Consider the following 22,412-nt stretch of genomic DNA (forward strand, 5'->3'; position numbering starts at 1 on the left):
TGCTGGAAGTTGCAACCCTTGTCTGCAGTGTGCGAAAAAAGGTGTCGAGAAAAAAATCAGACTTGCAAATTTTTTCGCCCCCCCTTTAAAGACATTAGCCTTTTAGTCTTCGACATTCCGCCACTAAGCTCACACCCTATGCACACCCTAATTTCGACTCGCATTAAATTATTTTCCAGTGTAGCGAAATTATAGAAACAGTTGTCCTGAAGTGGCTGCACATTTGCATATTTTTCATTTTCGTTTAATTTCACGCCCGCGCCGCGTAAACGTTCGATTAACTCGCTGCTAATTTACGAATTAAGCACAAAGACTTGTCATTTTAATTGCGTGTGATTATATCCTGATAAAATTAGCAATTTAATTGGATAAAGATAAATATTTCTACTCTAAGAATTGTTACACCTACGTGATATGCACCTGTTTCAATTTTCAATGCAGTAACTTTGTTTGACGTTTGGTCCTTGTGCTTTTTACTAAAAGTTCTAAGAAGCTGGTTTGTTTGAGAAACAATTGTTTGTCTTTGTCCTCTTCAACGGTAAACTGTGAACCGAACTGCCGCACATATTAAGCGTCGAAGAAAAACTCATCATCATCGATAATGCATTTTCAAGCACACTCGAAATATTATAAGATAAATAAATATTGACTAATGGAAAAAGTTTCACACGCAATAATTTGTTATAAATTTGTTGAAATTACTCGTGACATGTTGTTGTGACTATCAAAGATAAATCGGTGTACGTTTCAATAAATTGTCGCTTAATCTCGGGTAAAATGATGGTAAAATTGAGTGTCGCGCCCGCGAGAATTATAATTCATTCACCTGTGCGTGAATAATTGTCGCGTCGTGTGGAGAATTAGTCAAGGAGTCCCGCGGTGACAAGAAGCCGCTCGAAAATTAGCCACAGCGCACGAACGCACGCCGGGGTGTCAAGCGCCCCTGCGGCGCTAACAGCATAGGCATCATGACGACGAACATCAGCATCCGAGTGTGATTTCAATTAGTTTTACGAGTACATCAAATATCTTTATTTATTCTCATTAAAATTGCGGTGTGGCTGAGTGTTTCAAATGTGAGTTTTCTACCTTATGCAAATGAGCAACAAGTGGCTCATCCTTTCCGAGGATAATTCCAAGGGATGATTATTTAGTGAGTTTATCTCTTATCTTATCTTACCGGTAGTAGGGAAATGCTTGCGGCATGTGAAGGTCCATGGGTCCGCCGGGGTGATGCGGAGCGCCGTATCCATGGTGGTCGCCTGTTTGCATCATGGTGCCGGCGGCGGCCGCCGCCGCTGCAGCCGCTGCGGTGTGATGATGGCCCAGGACGGCCGCCCACGGCGAGGAGGCGAACCCGCCCGGATGCTCCAGCGCGAGGCTCTTATCAAACACTTTTCAAATAACTAAACACAAAACCACCCCCTGCCACCGACAGGACAACACTAATGTCCGATATTATTTTTGTTTAAATTTAAATTACACTGCACTCATTTTAACTTTGGCAATATTTTAAAGTTAGGTGTATAAAAAATATTTTTGGAGAGTTTTCGAGATGTGTGTATATCACACGTGCGAAGAGCGGAACGGACACTCGGCCATTGATCGCGCGCACGACCGAGGTAAACGCTGAATGGGCTGATGCCTTCGCGAAAGAGTTGGGCAGCGCAAGAGCGCGCGCGTTTGCCGGGGGCGGGGCGGGGCCGGAACGCGGGGGGCGCGTCACGTGACGCCCGCGCGGGCGGCGCCCCGGCGCCTCCGGCCTCCCACTCGACGTGTGCGCCTTATTTGCTTGCGCGTCGCGCGCGCGTTCTTCGCGGCGTTCTGCCGACTTTCGTCCTCTCAACCTTTCGTGTCCTTTTCTCGATTGTGACGCAACAGTTGTTGTCTGGACACGACATTTCACACTCACTCTAATTAACACACCCCTCAAACGTTAATTTTACAATTTTTCGAATATATCCTACCTATTTTTAATTAAAAATATTACAAAAGCCATTAGAACCACTAATAGCCCACAATAAAATTATATCGTGGTCAGAAGGGTCGTCAAAATTTTGAAACAAGTATGAAATCTGATACGACACATTAAATTATGCTTGTTTCACCCTCACCCTTGTAGTGTGGTCATTTCACAGCTCCCCTAAACTCGAATGCCCGCAAATTGGTTTCTAATGCGAGTGCATTGCGTCATCAAATTTGATTTATCATTTCATATCACTAAAATTTTGAATTTTTTCCTCTAAAATAAAGTTCCACATTATGCAAGCCATAAATTGCACCAAACACTAAGCTGATTTATTGCGTTTAATAAACACTAGTGCTGAAATATCTACGCGTCTACTCAATTTAAATATGAATTTAATTTTAGCATTCCCCACATTGACGCCGGCGACTTAACACACTCTGCCGGCTAAATGGCGTGAATATCAGATCGGATCGTGACGAATTAAGGCCGTTTAGAAATTTTATCGCGCCTGAACGCATTAATTGCTTCGGTAATTGAGTGCTTGCTTTGCTGCCGTAGAAGAGGTAATTATCGTTATCGCCACTATCTATGTGTTCATACTTTGTAATCGCCGTACTTCACATGACTCTATCGTATATCGTGATCATGTGATCAAAAAACAGAATGAAGATGAACAAAAGGTACAAAGTACAAAGTTCCTCAACGTCTTCACGCTCATAAAAAATCAGGACACGTACACACACGCACCTGCTATCCTTTTTCTTCTTTCACATTGTAACTTGGAAGAATTGTTGAGTTGTGCTTCTCAATGATTGTTTCTGGTTGTTGTGTTGTTGCTGTTGGTCGATTCATATTTTGGAAAAGTGAATGAATCTTTCGCCTGTTTGCTGGTAGCACGTTCGTATTCTTTACGAGCCATGCTTCTCTCCTGCCTCTGGTTGGTTGATCAAGATAAGGCGTTTCCTGTCGTCTTCGGGCCGGAGCTTTGAAGATGCCTTCCGTGAGAAGTCACCAGTGCTATATGATTCTTGCAGGTCTCGCAGGTATTGCAGGAAAAAGGCAAAACAAAAAAACATGATGCGGTCGTAGGTAGGGGAGACTGGGTACGGTTGTGCCAGGGTACGGTAGTGACAGTCGTCATAATAACGAAACTATACGTCATACGGGGGAGGGTGCAAGAGGATAAAGAAGCGGGGTGCAAATTTGAACGCTTTCCCTAGTATTGCATCAGTCATTGCGCGACGTTAACGTAACTAGGAGCCCACATTGCTTTTTGACAGTCAAAAGTAAATATTTTTGTACGGCTTCACTTAATAATTATTGTTGTTTGTATACAGATAGATTACTTCTGTTTTTTGTTTCTTTTAAATTGAACATTGGTAGTTATTTATAAGCATTTGCTTTTTACGTAGATTATTCGACAAAGTCATGGCGAATTTTTGTTTTCGAAAAAGAGGTTCGGGTACGGTTGTGACAAATTTTGTGGGTACGGTTGTAACATTACTATAGTTGTTCTTTTTTGCTTCTAGATGCTTTTTTGCAGTTTTTTTGCTTTTTTGTATTCCCGTGAGTACGTTATCATGATCATTTTGTTAGAGATGGACCGGTGGGATCAATTGGAACTGTAAATCCTTCAGATTAGATGCAGGATGTGTCATTCTTAACATTTCTCGAACATTTTAAGAAATTCTCGAATGCTTCTCTAACACATCAAGTTTTTCTATTGCTGGAATATCATTCCTCTCACATTCATATTAATGCACTAGATTTTTGCCAAGAGAATGGCCATTTTAGTGTATGTTTTTGCATGTCACAACCGCACCCAACCACTGTCACAACCGTCCTTGGTGTGTGGCCGGTTGTGACAATTTGACTTTTTTTTTTAAATTTATCTTATTAGTTATACGTCGTATTTAGGGCCAACATTTTAGTATTCTTGTATAGATAAATGTACAAATTACCATAAAAGTTACTTTTCTACGATCTAACTGGTAAATTAACAAAATTATTGGTAATCAAACACAAATTGTCACAACCGTACCCAGTCTCCCCTAATTCATAAACATGCGTCGTTTCAACGGTCACAACTTTGTTAGCTTGGGTCCTAAATAAGACCGAAAACGTTACCTGGTGGACTCATCATTGTCCATCTCTACGCTTGCATTGTTAACGACGTGTTCGTTTTACAGCGAAAAGAAAAGAAAGATGGAATTAAGCTTCGTTTTTTTATTCCTCACTAGTTTTACCGAAATTTGGTTTCAGTAGGCGGATAATAGAAGCTTAACAAGTTAACAAGCCAAAAAACAAGATCGGAGATAAATTAAAGTCTGCTTGTTTAATGTTATTTTGGGTTTTGGAGTTTGATAAAGAACTCAGCGGCACCGCTTGTGAATTATGGCATAAATGGGTTTGGATGTGGTTGAGGATACTGCGTTCGGAGGGAATTGGAGGGTCAACATGTGTGCAATGCGAACTGTCGCAATTAGAGAGCGCGACCGGCGGCAATTACGACGCCATTGTCGTGCCGAATCAGTAAGAAATGCGATTAAAATTCGATCGACGCAGTCGACTACTGTTGGAAGCGCGTTTGCGCCGCGTCACGTCCCAATGCAAAGTACCAGCCCCAGTGCTCAAGCACCAAACTTTCTACGAATCGAAGTTTTGATCGGCCTAAGAACCGAATTGGAACTAACTTCGAACTTCCAATTTCTTGATTTGAATTTGGAAATATATCTATGGATGTGTTCCCAATTCGTAATTATGTTGTAAATCGATAGGACTTCTTCTTCAAGTTGTTGAAATTGTTTTAATTTAATATCTAATGCATTTTGAGGACCACTTGATGACAATCTGTTTACCTTGTGTTTAGATTTTTCTGTGATAGTATCGAAACGTGCAAGGGTTTTACAACATCTTGGTGTTTCCTTATAGAAGTATCAAAAAATTGATTTTCGTTGGCCTGGATTCTTACACTAAAATCATTCCGCATCCTTTTTATTCTGACCTAGACTGCGTGCTGGACGTGTGGTACGTGCGTGGCGGCGGCAACTGCGGCTGTGGCAGACCGATTGCTTCGACCGGGAGAGTGGTCGACGGGTCGGTCGCGGCCGACCGCAACCCTTGCCCGCACGCGGTTTGCTCTCGTTGCTGGTCTTCTACACCGGCTCTGTTTCGTTGCTGCTGTGTATCGGCCGCTGTCGCGAAGGGAAACAGTCCGGCGCGCGCGTTCGTCGTCAGTCACCGAAGGAAAGTTTAACATGCGGCGCTCGTCCGCGTATTCCGCAGGCCGGTGGCGTACCGGCGTCCCGACCGGCATGCTAACTACCTTCCTACGTGCCTCGCCGCCCGCCGGATGCTCCCAACGCATCCAGCACATCCAACCAGTAGCATTATGCTTCCTAGTCGTAGGCTCTAAAGTTCGAAGAGCTTCGAAGCACCGTTTTGTCGTCGGCGTGACAATACATGGAAGATGTAAATGTCGAGAATTCTCGGATTTTCTTTCCGTTGATGAATTTCAAAGTGAAGACTAAACGAAGTGCCGATTTTCGTTACTGCGGCCAGACGAGTAGATTCTACTTGATGTTGATCGACAGCAGACAAAACATCCAAACTGGTTTTAATTGAAGTTTCTGTATCGATCGATGATCCACCACAGCTTCCAACTTGGAGAACACCGAGGCTCGAGCATTCACTCCGCAATGAGAAGGTAAAAAAAGAGTCCAAACTCGCATCTTCCGAGACCGTTGGATCGTCGGATGATGTCGATGGTCCATCAGCATGAAGAAGACGAAGAAGAAGCAAGAGAAAAAAAGCGTAAAACAACGGCCGATTCCAGTCAAGCGTCAAATTAACTCGGGTAACGTATTACCTGCGAGAAATGCGATTATCCAGTCTTGTCTATTGCGGTCGCGTCGTTGACGCACATAAATAATGGCGGGCACACATCGCGCGCGCGCTGTTTTACACTTTTACTCGGAACAGCGGCGCACGCCGCCGCCATGGCATCGCGAGATGCCTATCGAATTCGAATCCCGATCGGCTAGGAAACTATTATAACGATCCGGGGAGGATAAAAACGCGTCACGTCGAATTAGACGCATTGATTGAATTGCTCTCGCGAGAGTCGCGCGTCAGCCCGACACTAAACCAAACCAAACCGAACTTAATCGGAGGCATTTTCTGCCGCGGCGTGAAATCAAAACAAAATTGCTTACATACTACCCTTGTTTCGTAACGAGTTTCTCGACGGGTTCGAATTTCTATTTCTTACTTGTCATTATCACGCATAATCCATTCGGCAAATTGTCGATGATTACATCGACGATTTCTAACACCAGGATTATTTTTGATGCGAATAACCACATACATAATATATTTCTTTATGTGTGAGTGTGTAGGTATATGTTCAATTTTGCTAAATTATGAAAGCTTGGAATATCATTTCGAGCTCTCTGACGGTTTGACTGAATTCTGACTGGCGTTGGTCTCGTGGTGCTTGCATGTCGCTGGCGCGATTCGTACAAAGAAGCATATCATTAGCGAAGAAACGAGGTAACAACAATAATCAATTATTAGAAGAATGCCGTGCGGTGCGCGCGAGTGGGTGTCGTAATATCGAATAATGACAAGGTAGATGTGCGTCCGATTCATCTCTCATCGACGCGCTGTGTCCGCTCGCAGCATTGAAGAACGGCCAGGTGGACCGGAGAGCGCGAGCCCAAGAGTGGCGGTTGTGATGATTGCAAGTGTAATCGTCGACGAACACAAAAATAACGCAATTACAGTCACACTTCACGTTTTACTATAAAATTATCATTGCGATTCTTATAATGTGCAGTACAATGTCATTAAAATGCAGATAGCATGTTTCAAACGACGTTATTGGCTGATAGGAAGCTGCATGTGCAAAATTTTAAAGGAAAGCGAAGAAAATCGTGTTTTATGTTCTTATAATTCAGCTGCGTAAATCAGGAAATATGCCAACATTATTGTTCCATTCCACGAGTATCGTATTTTGGGTTTCTATGTTTTATATGTTCCTATTATGATGTGTTTATTTAGTGTTTGTAGTTTTGTATATTGTATTCAGTAATATTCGTATTGTAATATCGCAGCCTTGATATTCACAACCCCTACAGTGCAGCGCTCGCACGCTGTCCGTCACTGCATACGGTCCAGTTCTTATCGTTTTTTCGTTAGTTGACACGCCGCGATCTCGTGCTGACCACGTTTCTCTACATTTAAAATCGGCACATTGCATAATATTTGTTTAGCATTGTATTAATGATTTATCATGCGCGGAGTGTTGTTCTAAACGCGAATTAAATAAAAGACATTTCATCATTTAAGACATCTTTCGCGCGCGTTTGTGGTGGTCATCTCCAGCTTATGTTACTCCAATAATTATTATGGTACCTAAAGAATTACTAAAAGTAACGTTTCATCTTAATTTAAAGTCCGCGAGCACAATTGCCAAATTAGAATTAGGATTTATCGCCAATTAGTGCATACTTTTATAGCATTTTAATTTCTTAATATCGAAAGTCATTTCTTATCATGGCCATGTTCTTGTTTTCGTTACAGTGTATGGTTTTACTCATGTGTTTTCGATATACTGGTAAGTTAGTAGTGATTGCCTCATATTTCTTGTCGCCAACTTCACGTCTTCACTTGACAATTGAAGTGTGCGTTGTTCTATCGATTAGTATTATTACTTCATTTTTTTATTACTTTCAATGTTGAATACGTAATCCAGTTTTGTATAGTTGAAAAATATTTATTTATTAAAAGTTATAAGTGATTTTTGGATTTACATTTATATATTTGAGTTGACATGTTTCGCCCTGAGGGCATCTTCTTAAACTGTATTAAGTATTAGTATTAGTATTAATAGTGAAATGTTTGTGAAATGTGAATTTCGTTCGTCCTTTTCGGGTTTGGTGCTTCGACTGACGTATGAGGTTGTCGCCACACTATTACCTTCTTTTCTTTCTGCCATATTAATTATTACCCAGGATATCATTTGAAAAACACTCGACATTTGACCTAGTCGAGTGTTTTGTTTGGACTTTAGATTTACTTTTTGGTGAAATCATTCTCTGTTTGTAACCTTGTCGATAAGTTCCCTGTAATATCAAACGAAAAAAGTGTAAATATTAGTTGTTTTTATTTTGAAACAACCGGTATAAAAGAATGCAAGAACTATGCATTTCCTTTTTTAAATTGTTATTTTGTAATGTATCACCCTGTATATTAGTTTCCCCGAATAACAATGAAAAATCAAAATATGGCAGGGTGTAGGTTTTCCTGTGTTTCCTTCTTTTATTTGTAAGTGTTTTCTTTCTGTAACACCCTGTAGGTATATAATTTTCCCGTTATATCATTTTGGCGTTTTCTTGCTTCCCCTTTATTTTTTTAAATAGTAGTTACCTATTTATATCACCCTGTATATCAATTTTCCTTTCCATTCAGTCAAAGCTTGAAGTAATTTATTATTTCCTTTGTTATGTTCTATGAGTGCATGAGTGGTTCTGCAAGTTGTAGGACTTGCTTGAAAATGGCGGCATGTGTTTAATAAATATTTTACTTGTTGGAAATTATATATCGTTTAAATAAAGAAATGTTACAACAGTTTATGACTCGTGCTTTGTGTACCCCTTCTGTTGTTTCAGGGTCAGGCAAGAATTTGAAAAATATTTCAAGTGCCGCCTTACAACATCGCAATATTTTACTAGTCCTTATAAGGAGTTCCCTCTCTCAGGGATGATGCCCCACCATAAAAATTGTTGAGGTGGTTGAGTATCCTGGCTGAGGCGTAGTGGCAGCGTAGCCGGAGGTCGGGCCGGGAGCAATGGATGCACTCGAAGCAGCTTAAACTGTTTCATAGAACGATACGCCGCCAAAAAATTAAAAACGTTCTCTTCTCCTTTTTCACCTTCTCTGCTTCCTCCTACTCCTCATCTTTCCATATCCTCCTTTCTTTCAAGCTCCGGTTCATTTCTGATTATGGTGGATGAGTAACCCACACAACTAGAAATTATTTTATTTTTAAGTAAAACTCGGATTGAGGCTAGGATTCGAACCGAGAATTCTTTGCATGCCAGCACATACTGTATATTTCTGAGCCACCTGGCTGTCTTATCAATTGGTATATGTAGGGGTCTTATATGTTTAGAGTTAGAAAACTACGGTGCGCGGGAGCCACATGGATCCAAATATGTCTTATCAACTGTCATACCACGAAGCCTTATGTAGAAATGAATAAGCGTTTCCTTTAAGTTATGTTTAGCGTGTCAAAACTACGGTGCGCGGGAGAACCTACACCACCATCGACATAGATCCAAATATGCTGTGTCCCTGATCCGTCTTATCTACTGTCATACCACGAAGCCTTATATTGAAATGAATAAGCGTTTCCTTTAAGTTATGTGGAGCCTTAAATGTATATAGAATATGTAAACTTAATAATGTGTTAATAATATAAGTTAAATTTATGGGTTGCAAATAAAAAAATATTAAGATGATTTTAAATAATATATTTTATTTAAATAAAATATGCCTCGTGGCATTCTTACAAAGATGTTCTGTTACATTCCTAGATAAAAAAGAGAACATTACAAACAATGTATACATGTACATGATAGATGAACGTACCTGTCGAAAGAAACTTCGTATTAATGAAATAATCTAAACGTTTTCACATTGTTCAGCAGAGAAGATGGAAAATTTTCATTTTCACAAAATGTAAAATAAATGTACAGTTTCCACCTTCTCAACTATTAATGTTAACATAATTAGTCATTCAAGTAAAATACGCCTATACTACCTTAAGGCATGCAAAAACGTAAAACTGGCTCTGAACATTCTTTAGATTAAGTAAACATGCAAACGTTAAATATTAAGTTAAGACAATTGAAATCAAACCTCACAAGATATTCGGCATTACATTACTTCTTATAACTCTATTTCTTCGACGTCTAATGCAATCTTTCCGTATCATACGAAAACGCACGCAGATTGCGTTGCAATAATGCGCAATATAATCATTTGTAGTATCAAAAAACGTGTACTCTCTTATTTAAAGTAGAAAACTGTTCGCATAAAGGCACATTTAACGCGTGCATAATTCAAGTACACGAATTTCCGCTCATTTGTTGTCGTAATCGACATTTTGAAATTAAAATATAGAAAAAAAACTAAACGTTAATGAACACATTCTCTTCCCTCAAATACATTAAAGGGAAGCTGACAACATATAAAACAACTTGAATGTAAATTGGAAATTACAATAAAATATGCCAACATAATCATAACAAAAATATATATAATATACTGCATGCAAGGTATCGACTAATGCTTAAACTTCAAGGTTGCAATCGAAGGTGGGTGGCATGCATTAAATTCACATAAAACTTTAACAGAAATAATGCGTAATAAATACTCCTTCATCATCTATACTATCTTTCATGCTAATCGCGAGGGGTAAACGTTTACTCTCTTAATTTAAGATAAGTTTACTTCTATGGTTAGTTTGTCATAAACGTACTTAAAACAATACTTTTCATTCGCCTACTATAACAACATGTTACAACTGTATCAATATACACAATTCACAAGAAGCTTAGCAACATATATTATTCTTGTTCCGTGTGTGTGATGCGCAATGACTCGCTTCGAAAATATTTGAAATCTAATCGTAAAAATGCATCTCATTAGCCGAGCATAAATAAAAAGTGCACCAAATTATATATCAAACAAAAAATTAAATCAATCATACTAAAATTTTGATTTTCTGACGCTTGAAATGTTACATTCCAATAGAATCACTTTTGATTTACACCCGGTGTATACTATCATCGTAAAATGTATGTACATTTAAAAATTGTCGACGCAATTTCATTAAAAATGTTTTCTATCGTTAAATATTTCGTTTTGATGGCCTCTCTGTTACTAAATCTGAGCGTTACTTACCGCTCCCGATAAAATATGTTTAAAACATATTAATTTAAATATAAAATAGCCACGTAAGGAACCTGGTTTGTTTGTAAGTAAAGTAAATATCTTCGTATAAAATTAAAATAGAAGTAACTAGTAATCGCACTCGTACTTCATTTAAAATATGTAAAAAATGCTAATTGTATATTCTAAACCTACTAATGTTTCACTTGATAGGGCGCCTGCTTAGATCGGCGGTGGCCCTCGCACGTAGTGAAGTTGGGGACTGAGCGATAGGTTGAGATTGTTCATGTTGTCGCAACAATGAGGCTCCAGCCAGCAGGCGAGGAAAAGTAGCGCCAGCAGGGCTATCTGGAAGGAGGTTGAGGCACGCATCACGCGTTTGAACCACGAAGACGGGCGCGGCGAGTCGTCCGGGTCGCCACCAGTACCGGCCACAACCACCGAATCGCTGCAACAGAGGGGAAGCAAATCACGCGTTAATTCTTTTAGTCCTCCTTGGTCGACCATTACAAACATTCGGGAGTGCTGAGGTTTAAACATTTATGGGAAGTGCACTTCGAGGAAAGTCATTATAATGAAAATGTAATGTTAACTGCACATCACCGACAATCAAAAATATAAATTTTTTCAGGTAAAATTACGATTTTGAAGTATTATTTACTATTATTCCAATGGCCAATAAGTTTTGATACACTGTCTACGCCTGCAATAATTAATAGTAGCACATGGCAGTTCGCTGCGCGTAGTTTCGCGGCATCGATTAATCAAATGAACGCAGCGGGTGTTGCGTTTAATAAATTAGTCTAAACGCGCGCTTCATTTTTCTTGTCGAACACGCTTCTCTCATCTGCTACACCGGACACAAGAATTGCTCGATCACTCGTTCCTGCTCTCGCACATTCTCAGAAAATAGTGTTACAAAAAAAAAAAGCAAACACGAGCGCGAGGTGTAAAATATGGTGTAACTTTTAATGCGCACCTTTTACAGCCTCGTGACTGTTAAGTCGCGGGACAAAGTTGCAAATGACGAAGACGCAAATGGTGAACGCCATATCGAAACACATCAAAACTTGTAACAACACTTTGGAGGCAACAACAAAAACTGAGCAACTGAATTAATTTAATAGTTTTCATCGTTCGGCTGCGGCTGATGCCAAAAACGTTCGCGAGAAGTAGTCTAGACGCTTCCAATACGCTCCTTAATGTTTTGTAATGTCCGATAATGTCCTGCAAATGTTTCCGAAGTTTTTTTGGTGCTTACCTTAGAGGTGTGGTTGTAGAGACCGCTGTCCGTACTATAATGGATCGACACTTATGTTGCAGCGTGCGGAGTTCTTCCTCCGCCGCCGCCAGACGTTCTCGCATTCGCACCCTGGCATCGCTGTCCGGCGCCATTACCACTTCCAGTTGTCGCACCAGGCGACGGATTGCCGTCAAGCGCCGCTCACGCTCACCCACATCGTGCTCGGAGCCCTCGTCGGAGATGCCGCTGTCTGAGAAGGAGCCCTCGGTGAGGATCTCCGAAAATGTGCAGCCCTGCAAAGGAAAAGGCACCGGAAACGTCAAAAACAGAGTTCAATAAAGATAGAATGTTGCAAAGTCCTAAAGGGGAAGCAGGAAGGGAGTTGGAGGCTATAGGAGTTTGAGAGTTGGAGTGCAAACTATATGTATCGACTCTTTCCCGGCACTTCGGAATGATGCGCGCCCGTAGTAATGAAAAGCGACGCGCTGCATACAAAGCAGGTTCTTGACGAGGCGAAATGTCTGCTAGCAGGAAGCCGACGCGAGCTTCACTCCCGCGCTCAATCCTTTGTACCAGAGCCGAAATAATGCCGAATTTCATATTACGCCACATTGCGAGTTGTGAACGAATCAACGAAGAATAAATTCCATTCGAATCCAGGAAAAAAAACACCCACATACATACAAGTAAAGTGCAAACTGAATTGCACGCTGAAACCAGTACGATTCCAATTAAAAATTTACATACTCGGCAAATTGTGGTGTGCCGCAGCACACGTGGCTGAAAAATTTAGCGCTTAATCCAATAATAACTTCTTCCGCTTTTGTTTCTATTTGTCGTAATCTGTGCGATCCGGCACCACCTACGATTCCACAATGGCGTTGGTAGCCAGCAACGGTGTTGCAGCGTGTGATGCGATATTAAATTTGTATTTTTACGTTGATTCCGTGGAACCCGTAGAACGTTCGTGTCTCGGGACGTGACCAGAAAACCCAAGCACGGTCGGCTATTAACGATCGGGAACATACGCGCTTGCTGCTCCCGGAGCAGAAACGACCCCGAAACTGCTCGGAACGTTCGCAGTACGATGGGAAACGCGTTTCATAGACAATAGGAAAATCAATCAACCACCAACAAAATGGAAAACAAAAACTCAAGAAGAAAAATGTTCAAAACTTACATCCGATTTCGCTTCAGATAGCAATTTAGCAACCCTTGCCGAAGTTACCATTTGATTGTTGAACTGACCACCCTGTAAGGCAATGTCCAAGGCACCCAAACTCTGCTCATCGTCGCGCAGATCTCCCCGAAGTTGGTCTAGGCGTGTTTCGAGCATCTGCCAGTTTTGCAGCAGGACGTTCAGCCGCGTCACTCGATCAGATGCACTACAAAACAGAATTTATAAACAACGTTAGTTTAAATCAACGGAACGGTGGTCAGGAGGAAACATTTTCACATGAAAACCACATTCATGATTATGTATTAACACATGATTTGTATTCAAAACAGTCGAATAATAAAAGTATTCGACGACAGCTGCACCCACATAGCGCAACGTGGTGTGATTCCAAATTATTTTATATTTTATTATGAACATGCACGGATGCATAAAACACAGCAGTGGTAGAAAAATATTTAAATCAAAAAAATTACATTTTGGACAACAAACCGTTTATATCGTAGAAATGATTTGGAATGTTTTCTATTAGTTGATTAAATATTCAAAAATACAACAATGTTTTATATTTGCGTTGTGAGTTCTGACGCGCATTCAAAATGTCGCATTACAAACAACCCGGAGGTTTGTCAACATTAAATTTACCGGCACAGGAAACATTCCAAATCGCGGCGCGATGAAATGATCAAACATAATCGAAGAGGGCACTCACCTATTCTTGATTTCGTAGCATATGCGATAGAGCTCCGACACGTCGGCTTTGAGCGAGGAAGCGGCGTAGTCGGCATGCTCGGTCGTAAAGTGGTTAACGGCCACGTTCACTTTAAGCAGCTTCTTTTTGTGCTCCTCGATGTTGGCGAGCTCGGCCTGCGAAAAAAAGAACATGGTCAAGGCATGCTCAGCAGAGGTACGAATTACAGCAGTCAAACACACCGGCTTTGAGCCCGATGTGCCGGCGCACGAAAATCATTTATCGACAAGACTGCCCGCCGCTTAAATGATTAACTTAAATGTTACAGTGCACGTCAACTCGAATCATCATTGCGCGCGTATCAATCAAACCAAGATAAATATCTTAGCATGTTTACTGAACGCAGCGTGTCAAAACATCGCTATCGATTTTGTAGACATATTGATCATTAATTACCCATATTCAAAAGCAACCATTATCAAAATTAGATCGGAAGTTTTTGGTGCAGAAAAAAAAAAATAAAGTGGAGAAAGAACTTGCATGTCCTTGCGACCCAGCATGAGTTTGAGCAATGTGAGGCGTTTTGGACACGAAGTAATCGAGATGTTCCCAAAGGAGCGCGACCCTCCCATGACGGTCGCATGCGAAGACGCGAGGAGTCGTATATCGTCGCCGGACGACATTGATGACCGTATATGTATAAATTACTCAAGTTTACTGCCGGCCGGCGATGGACTACGGACAGGGACCAGGACGACTTGCACGAGACGCGCCGTTTTTTTTTGCGCTACTATAAAATGTACAACGCTCGGTACACGCACGTAAACGTTACGTGTGTACCGCCGACCCGCAAAAAACCAACATGAAGATGCTGCTGAATCCTCGCAGTAGCGACAAAGGACACACATTAAGTACAAACAAAAATAATTAATGTAATTTGCGTTTTTCACCAATGTACACAAAGTAAAATAATGCAATGTGCATTGCAAGTCGCGAGTGATTCAGTGAAAAATGCAAAAAAATTCAAATCGATTGATTGGCTGTTGATTGCAAATCGAATTAGGAGCTACGTGTTACGCTCGCACGTGTACACGCGTGTCTGCACGGTGGGCACAGCCATCCAGCATACCAATGACAAACGCACCCCCTTCGGAGCGCATGAACACGTACACTCTCGCCAGAGAGTACACATCAGCAGCATCAACAGAAACTCAACAATTGAAAATCTATTCGAATATTTTCGACAGTACGACTACTGTAAAACTATCTATACTAAAGAAGCTTTCTTCCAGGTAGTGTTATTTCCGTTCTTGTTTTTTTTATTGAAGCAGCGGCGAATCGATATCGATTGCCACCGTCGGCCGGGAAAATATTTGCACCCAGTGCTCGCGCTCCGGCCCAAGATTAAGACTTGGACGTGGTTGGCGCGTCCCGGCGCGCGCTGATGGCGACTTCGGGAGTCTGGTCACGTACCCGGCCCGAGAGCTGCGCGGCAGCTCGACACGGGTACGCTTTTATCGTCGTTTCCAACTCGGAAAATATCGCACACGCCGCCGCCGCCAGGCGTTTCTTTCGTTTTCTTTTTTATATTTTACGCGATGCGCAAAAAATCGTTACTTTTCCGACATTACATTACAACCAACTGATCTGGATATTCGCCGAATTGTGGATTGTACCACGGAAAAACAATGAAAAGTGTGAATAATTATTATGAACGAATCTTTTGAATAGTGAACGCTAGTTTAGGATTGACCACAAATTTCCCTTTTTTTAATATGCTAAATTTCATTTCCCCAAAATTTAAATATCAGAACGAAATGAGAAAATATTTTGAAAACTGAACACAGTGCGACATCTAGGCAGAATTAGCGAAAGTACCAATCCTCCGCGTCACCTAACGGAAAGTAACGAAAGCTACATTCCGCCAACAAATTACAGGTTTCGTTGCCATCAACAAAACGAAATCTGTACTCCAATTCAAATGTATGATATATAAGGAATTAAATAAATAAATTAAAAGGTAAACACTTACGTTGTAGAAATCAATATCTCTACTAAGATCTTCCAACGTGTTGACTGTGACGCTCTCGATGCTATTTGGTATTTGCACGGCGAGTAATGTGCGCTTGACTTGAAGAATTTCATTTTGTAGATTGCGATACTCCTGCATTGTGCTGATGCGGCTCTTCAAGCTTTGCCACCTTGAGATGAGATCTGCAACGGAGACAAATATTAGTACATCCTAGCAACTACTCTCATACGATTCCTGCACCATTTGCACGCACCAAGAACCACCAACCGCAGTTTAGTTTTTACTTGTTTACATATTTAAAGTTTCCGTTAAAGCCACCAAAGTCACCACGTTGTTAGTAAAAGCAGGAGACAATTAAGGATGAAGTTTTATTCATTAACTTTCTTTCAGATTGTTTTGTTGTACTTCTCTATGCTATATTAAAGCCCAAAGCTACTAAAGCAATGAACGTTTTTTTTGGTTCTGTTCAAATTAAACATGAGAAAAATGGCGAGTCGCTTTGTTTCGCAAATTGAACTTGTATACTCACCAAACTCACACTTGCACATTCTAATGTATCAACAATTGCCACTGATCAACACCGATATATCGACCACAACAGGAACGGAATTTGGAACAAAGGCAAAAATAACTGGAAGCCCGAATTTACAAAGCATCAAGCATTTTAATGCAAATCATATTCATGCTGTTACATTAATTATGCAGTCAGAAATAATAAACTTATAAAAAAATCATAAAATAAAATAAATATTGAACAATGGCGTTGTTACATTCATTCCAGAACTAAATAAAACATGTACTACTTCGTTCAACATAGAGTTCCAACATTTCCTCCCCCAAAATAAACAACAACAAAAAAAATTCAAGATCAAGAAACCTAATACTAGAATTAGTCTTATCAAAAAAATCAAAATAAAACTGAAAAGCAATTCTACTCTTTTTCAGTTTTAACTCACAACACTGAATTCGTATTATAGTAAAATCTAGGTAACTTAAAATATTGTTAGGCACTGTGTTGTCTTGTTGTATAGTCTTTGTTTTACGTAAAATTGTAATCGATACGAATCACAGCCCATCGAAAAGCGATTTTCAAACACTAGCAACCGAACTATATTCAAATCATCACAACGCACTGGTTCTTTTTTTATGTTTTACTGGGTGAGTATACTCTCAATGAATTTTCGAAATGAAACGTTTCTCGAGGCCGACTTTACGAAGGCAATATCGAAAGAAACAGCAGCCTTTGTCGTACAAAAACTCAAGGAGCATACTCCAGAAATCGGTAAATACTTTAGGCAGCAAACTCCTACCTGAAAACTCGCGTCGATCCGTGGTGGAAAGCGTATATTCCTCGGGGGACTTTTCCACCGGCGACAGGCAGCTGATGTGACGGTCACATGTCGCATTCAATTCCACCTGGAAAAATAAAAAGAAAAAATTAGCAAAAAATTATTCTTTTATAAAGTTTTCGACTATTCTTACCATGTCGTTGTTAACCAGGAACTGATTACGTCCCAATTCTCGCTGTTGTTCAAACATGTTTTCAGTATAGGCCAGTTGACTCCTAGAATCCTTCAGAAGCTGTCGAAGACTGCTGGCTTCACTATCCGAATCAATGCCGCTCATTGGGATGTATGCCTTGCGAGGAAATTGAGGTGAAAACTCGAACTGGCTGGACTGCGCCGACCAGTCAGATTGACTACCCAAAAAGTTGCGATAATCTTCGCCAAAGTCCAACAACCGCCGCGCAGCATCCGAATCATGAGCTTCACTATAAGCTTCGGACGAATATTTTTCCTGCAAAGCCGAAAAAAAACATCATAATCAAATCAATAAAATCAAAGCAATTAAATGTTTTACCTGGTAATTATCCCAAGCATCTTCGCACAACGAACTCAACGGCTCTTCATTGGTAAACTGACCCGGACTCTCATCACGGATGTCCCGCAGAGGCCGCACAACGCTGCCGACTTTAAATAACGGCACTCTGGACGGAAAACACAAGAAAACCGTAGAAAATCAGCACTGGCCAATTCGCATCTTAATATGCAACTTACCTTCGTATGCGTTTATCATCATCACTATCAGCACCGCTCGTCGTCGAGGTTTCAAACCCACCGTGACCAATGGGATGTGATGAAGGATCACTCGCCGTGTGCCTATCAGATGTCGTTTGCTTGCAAGCCAATCGTCCTGAGAACGAACCAGACTTTACTAGGGTACCAGTTCGCTCACGACAGAAGGAACCGTTGTAAGGGGTGGACATTTCAAACTTCCTGATCTAAAATCAGAAGAAACACCAAAATGTTATATAAATTACTTTAAAATTAAGTAAAACGACTTACATTATTCTTCTTTTTGGACTTAAACCTCTTCCTCCTCATAGGCGAATTGGTTTCGTCGTTAATCATCGCACTGCTGTCATCAACAGTCGAAGAAGAATGATTCCCTCCCAAAGGCAATTGGTGCAACGCGGATTCAGAAATGGAATATCCAGTCTGACCATCATGCTCCATTACATTCTGTTGAGACAACTGCGTGATGCACGAGACAGAATTCGGCCTTTTATCCTTCATTCCCCGCACACCGTACTTTTGCCTCAATACCACCTTAGGAGTAGACATCGCGGATGCGGCATGGCCAAGATCAATCGAAGATGCATTGAGTGACGCCTGTGCGCGATACGTCGCGATAGATTCATTCTGTTCTTCGGAGCTTTCGGTACTACTGGCATCGTCCTCGCTGCTCGCATCACAGCTGTCTTCCTGCTGTCCCTCCGACTTGTCGATCTCCAGCCATTGTTTAATCCGCATCATTTTCATCGACGTCTTATCCGTAGCAGGCCTATTCAGAGGACTTACAAGTTCTTCGACTTCCTGCACAATTTGGCGGATGTCGACTAGTTTGTTATTGTTACGTACAGAATCGTCTTCTGACAGTTTATTGGTCATTGTGGTGTAAGTCCACTCCTCTTCGGAGACGTCTGAAGTCTGTTCGGCGTATTGGTCGTTATCAAGCGAAATGTTTTGCAAATGGTCGAGTTTCTCCATGTCGGAGTCGGTATCAATGTGTTTAAAGTAGTATGTGCCTGAATTACGTGCGCTTTTGATTCTGGAAGACACATTTTGCGTTAAAATTTATTAGATTACGTAGGGTCATAGATATAATCTTACTTGGCTAATTGTTGTGAACTTTTCTTGGTTCTTGGCACAACGATGGCGGTGGTAGAGTCGCACTCGACGTAGTTGTTTCCGTTTTGTAGAGCGTTCATGATTGCGTTTCCGTGGTTTAAGCTTAGTTCGTCGTCCAGTTTGCAGCGGCCGTCGATGGCGTCAATATCATGATCATTCTGCAATTTATAAGGCACATAATGCAATAATTCAAGCGCGAAAAATAAACAAATAAAGGTGAAATCGCTCCGATAAAACACAATCACCAATCAGCAACCGACAAAATATATTACAATGAGGTGCGCGATGGAACCCGTGATAATACAGTATTGATAAGCTAAAATTTTATTGATTCCTATAAATAACATCGTGCGCCAGCGCGCGCAATGATTATGACCTTTTTTCGACCGGCCGACATCGATATCAACACACTAGACTAAAAGGAACAACGTTTCATTATTCCACTGCTCGGTTTCTATTCTATTCGCCCCCGAAATGGAACGTAAAACGTCGAACACGCACGGAATGCGCGGTAGATTAGATTATTAGAGGTCGGTAAACGAAAAAGACGCGCAAAAGAAGACTGGTACGATAGAAAAATAAAATGATTCTGACGACTAATTTGCAGGTGTCACGAACAAAAAGGTACCAATCCATCAACAAACCGCCTCAAACGCCCTTACATTTACGAAACTCGTCAAAATAATGAATTCATCAAACAAAAACGCAGAGACAAGCAGGCGAAAGCCGTTAAAAATCAATTTTGATGTATTTACCTTTTCAGAAGTCAATGTTTCGTCCTGCGCATCGTTGTTGGTTAATCGTGGCTGCTTCTTCACTGGCCCCTCGTCGGAATCACTGTCTGACAGCAACACGGCGCTCTAAAACAACGAAAATACAATAAATAATTAACCAGTCACAAAAGACAATCGACAAATTACAAGCCTCTCGCTTTATAAACAATATTTATGTTTTATGTAACAAATTAATTAGCGTTTCGACATGCTCACGCGCGCACGTAGGCCTCAACAACCGCTCAATACATTCAATATCGCTAAATCATAATTAAACTTTTTGTTTAATTGGCAATTAATCAGCTATTCAAAGAGACTTCGACGCGTTTCACTGGGCTCTCTGGTCTATAGTGAAACTTTTAAAGCGTACTACTATTTGCTCACGTTATGCAAAGTACACGACAAGAAGAAAAAATGTAGAAAGTAACATGGGATTAACGATAAACATAAAATTTGAACATTTTCACACGCGTTTCAAAAATTTAACACGAATATTAATAGGATTACATATAAATCACATTTTTAGATGTGAAGTTAATTTAGTTGTACGCATGTGAAGGTTAAACTTAAAAAAAGGAAAACTTTCTTTGTCGACAATTGAAATTGGAATTCTAATTATATCAATGTTTTTTCTGTAACAAAAAGAATCAATGAATGAATGAACTATAGTTCTTTCAATTTCGTGTCATGGACGTATTGCCGCATCGAAAATCTATTTCTGTTTAAAACCCACATTGTTACGTTGATGTGCGCTGAATGAAATTGAAAACGAAGTGTTCATTTTCGAAATTCCGAATGTAAAATATCAATTTTTCTATCCAACAGTCCGCGACGAGCGACGACGTCAAAACCGCGCTCGCTAGAAATGAACGAAGAAAAAAAAAACATGCTGGCAGCTTCGGCGGTTTTTGAACGACATGTAACCAGCGTGGAAAATTGGTAATTGCATCGCATAAGCGCATACAAAACACGAAACATATTCGATCGCTTTGACACGCGTTTTAATACACTTTCTAATCCCGACGAAAGACCACGAGACAAGACAAGAGACGAGCCTCTCGTGTAGATTTGTCGGTTGAACCGTACCGTTTTGCGGGTACTTTCGTTTTCCTTTTTTCCTGTTCATATTTTAAACAAGTTAAAGAAAACACAAACTTGGTCGGATGTATTAAGCTAATATTATAACAAAGAAAGCATTTTGAAACAAACATGATTGCTTTACTTCTAACAAGTGCAATGCTCGAGGGTACGAAATAAATAATTGCGAATTATTTTCAATAACAAGTGAATCACGACACAAACTAAATATTGAGATTAAGCGCAAACTTGAAAAGATCAGAATGGAAAGGTTAACTCGTCTTAAAATCAACAATTTCCATTTAAACACGGCCATTTCACCTGATATCTTGATTGGCTGCAACAGCAAAACTCGTATTTTCATTTAAAGCAACAAATTTCACCGATTTATCATTGTATGCGCATTTCTCATTCGAAATATGAAATGCAGAAAGTTCACCGTTTTCTGTACAGAACAATTGCGAACAATTACAATCAGCACGTGACGTACGTGCTCGGCAATGTAAATAAAGAACATTTTATTGCATGCGATCAGAGGCGAAAGCAAGATGTAAGAGACGCGCACGATTTTTCGCTTAATCAACTAACGAATGTAATCATAATATAATATTCTATCATTTCATGACCGTGCAATGCGAGACAAGCGGAACGTAATGAAGCAGTCATTCCTCACAACTGCATGATATTATCAATGTCGTGGCAGGCAACACGAGAAGAACTAACTCAACTTCCACGAGACGTGGAAATACGAGCATGAAGATTAAATACCAAAACGCGAACGCGAAATTTATCTAGGAAACGTTTTTGTTGCGCAAACTAACAGTTTATGTAAGATTTACCACAAATCCTAAACTCAAAAACAAGCAAAAAATTTGAAGCAAAGTGGAGGTAAAACACGACGCAAATAAAAATTAATTGTGCGTGAACTTGGAGCTGGCGATGTCGATGGCTATGATTCCGGGAAGTGCACTTATTTACACTCTCTGCGGGCATCAAACAACATCACAACAACAACAACACAAAAGCATTCCAGGCGCATAGTGGTTTTCCTCATTTTACGCAAACAAAAAACGAAGCAAAAACAACCTCACATAACAGAATTCTAATCGACAAACGCTCACAAACCCACCAGAATTACACAATGCAATCATTTATGATAAAAAGATAAAAGATAATATAATAACGTAATGCAACAACAAGATACAATGTGTAATATGAATGGGTGCGTCGAGTTGAGTCGAAATTACTTGCATTATCGGCGTACTGATAAAAACCCGATCATCGCCGGATTGCTTGCTGCG

The 22,412-nt window shown here is 40.5% G+C and overlaps 2 protein-coding genes across 3 annotated transcripts in view; both read right to left on the reverse strand.

The window, feature by feature from the left end:
• trh (PAS domain-containing protein trachealess) overlaps positions 1–1,617 on the reverse strand; it is a 44,009-nt gene extending 42,392 nt beyond the window's left edge. Inside the window, 1 exon segment of the mRNA XM_065309563.1 lies at positions 1,181–1,617. Coding sequence (XP_065165635.1) covers positions 1,181–1,275 — 95 coding nt within the window. The 5' untranslated portion in view covers positions 1,276–1,617.
• Positions 1,618–9,489: 7,872 nt separating this feature from the next.
• klar (klarsicht) overlaps positions 9,490–22,412 on the reverse strand; it is a 76,193-nt gene continuing 63,270 nt past the window's right edge. For both annotated transcript variants that reach the window (XM_065309107.1, XM_065309108.1), the window contains exons 8-19: positions 20,017–20,121; positions 19,244–19,419; positions 18,416–19,181; positions 18,128–18,351; positions 17,931–18,057; positions 17,553–17,867; positions 17,381–17,486; positions 16,071–16,252; positions 14,060–14,214; positions 13,351–13,555; positions 12,189–12,463; positions 9,490–11,375 (exon numbers count right to left, since the gene is read on the reverse strand). In XM_065309107.1, coding sequence (XP_065165179.1) covers positions 11,150–11,375; positions 12,189–12,463; positions 13,351–13,555; positions 14,060–14,214; positions 16,071–16,252; positions 17,381–17,486; positions 17,553–17,867; positions 17,931–18,057; positions 18,128–18,351; positions 18,416–19,181; positions 19,244–19,419; positions 20,017–20,121 — 2,862 coding nt within the window. In that variant the 3' untranslated portion in view covers positions 9,490–11,149. The remainder of the gene's footprint in view (positions 11,376–12,188; positions 12,464–13,350; positions 13,556–14,059; positions 14,215–16,070; positions 16,253–17,380; positions 17,487–17,552; positions 17,868–17,930; positions 18,058–18,127; positions 18,352–18,415; positions 19,182–19,243; positions 19,420–20,016; positions 20,122–22,412) is intronic.

This window comes from Atheta coriaria, unplaced genomic scaffold (genome assembly GCF_025399875.1).
Source record: "Atheta coriaria isolate IRGN ID8LTWV9N9 unplaced genomic scaffold, Caltech_Dcor_3.1 hic_scaffold_8_pilon, whole genome shotgun sequence".
Taxonomy (NCBI): Eukaryota; Metazoa; Arthropoda; class Insecta; order Coleoptera; family Staphylinidae; genus Dalotia; species Dalotia coriaria.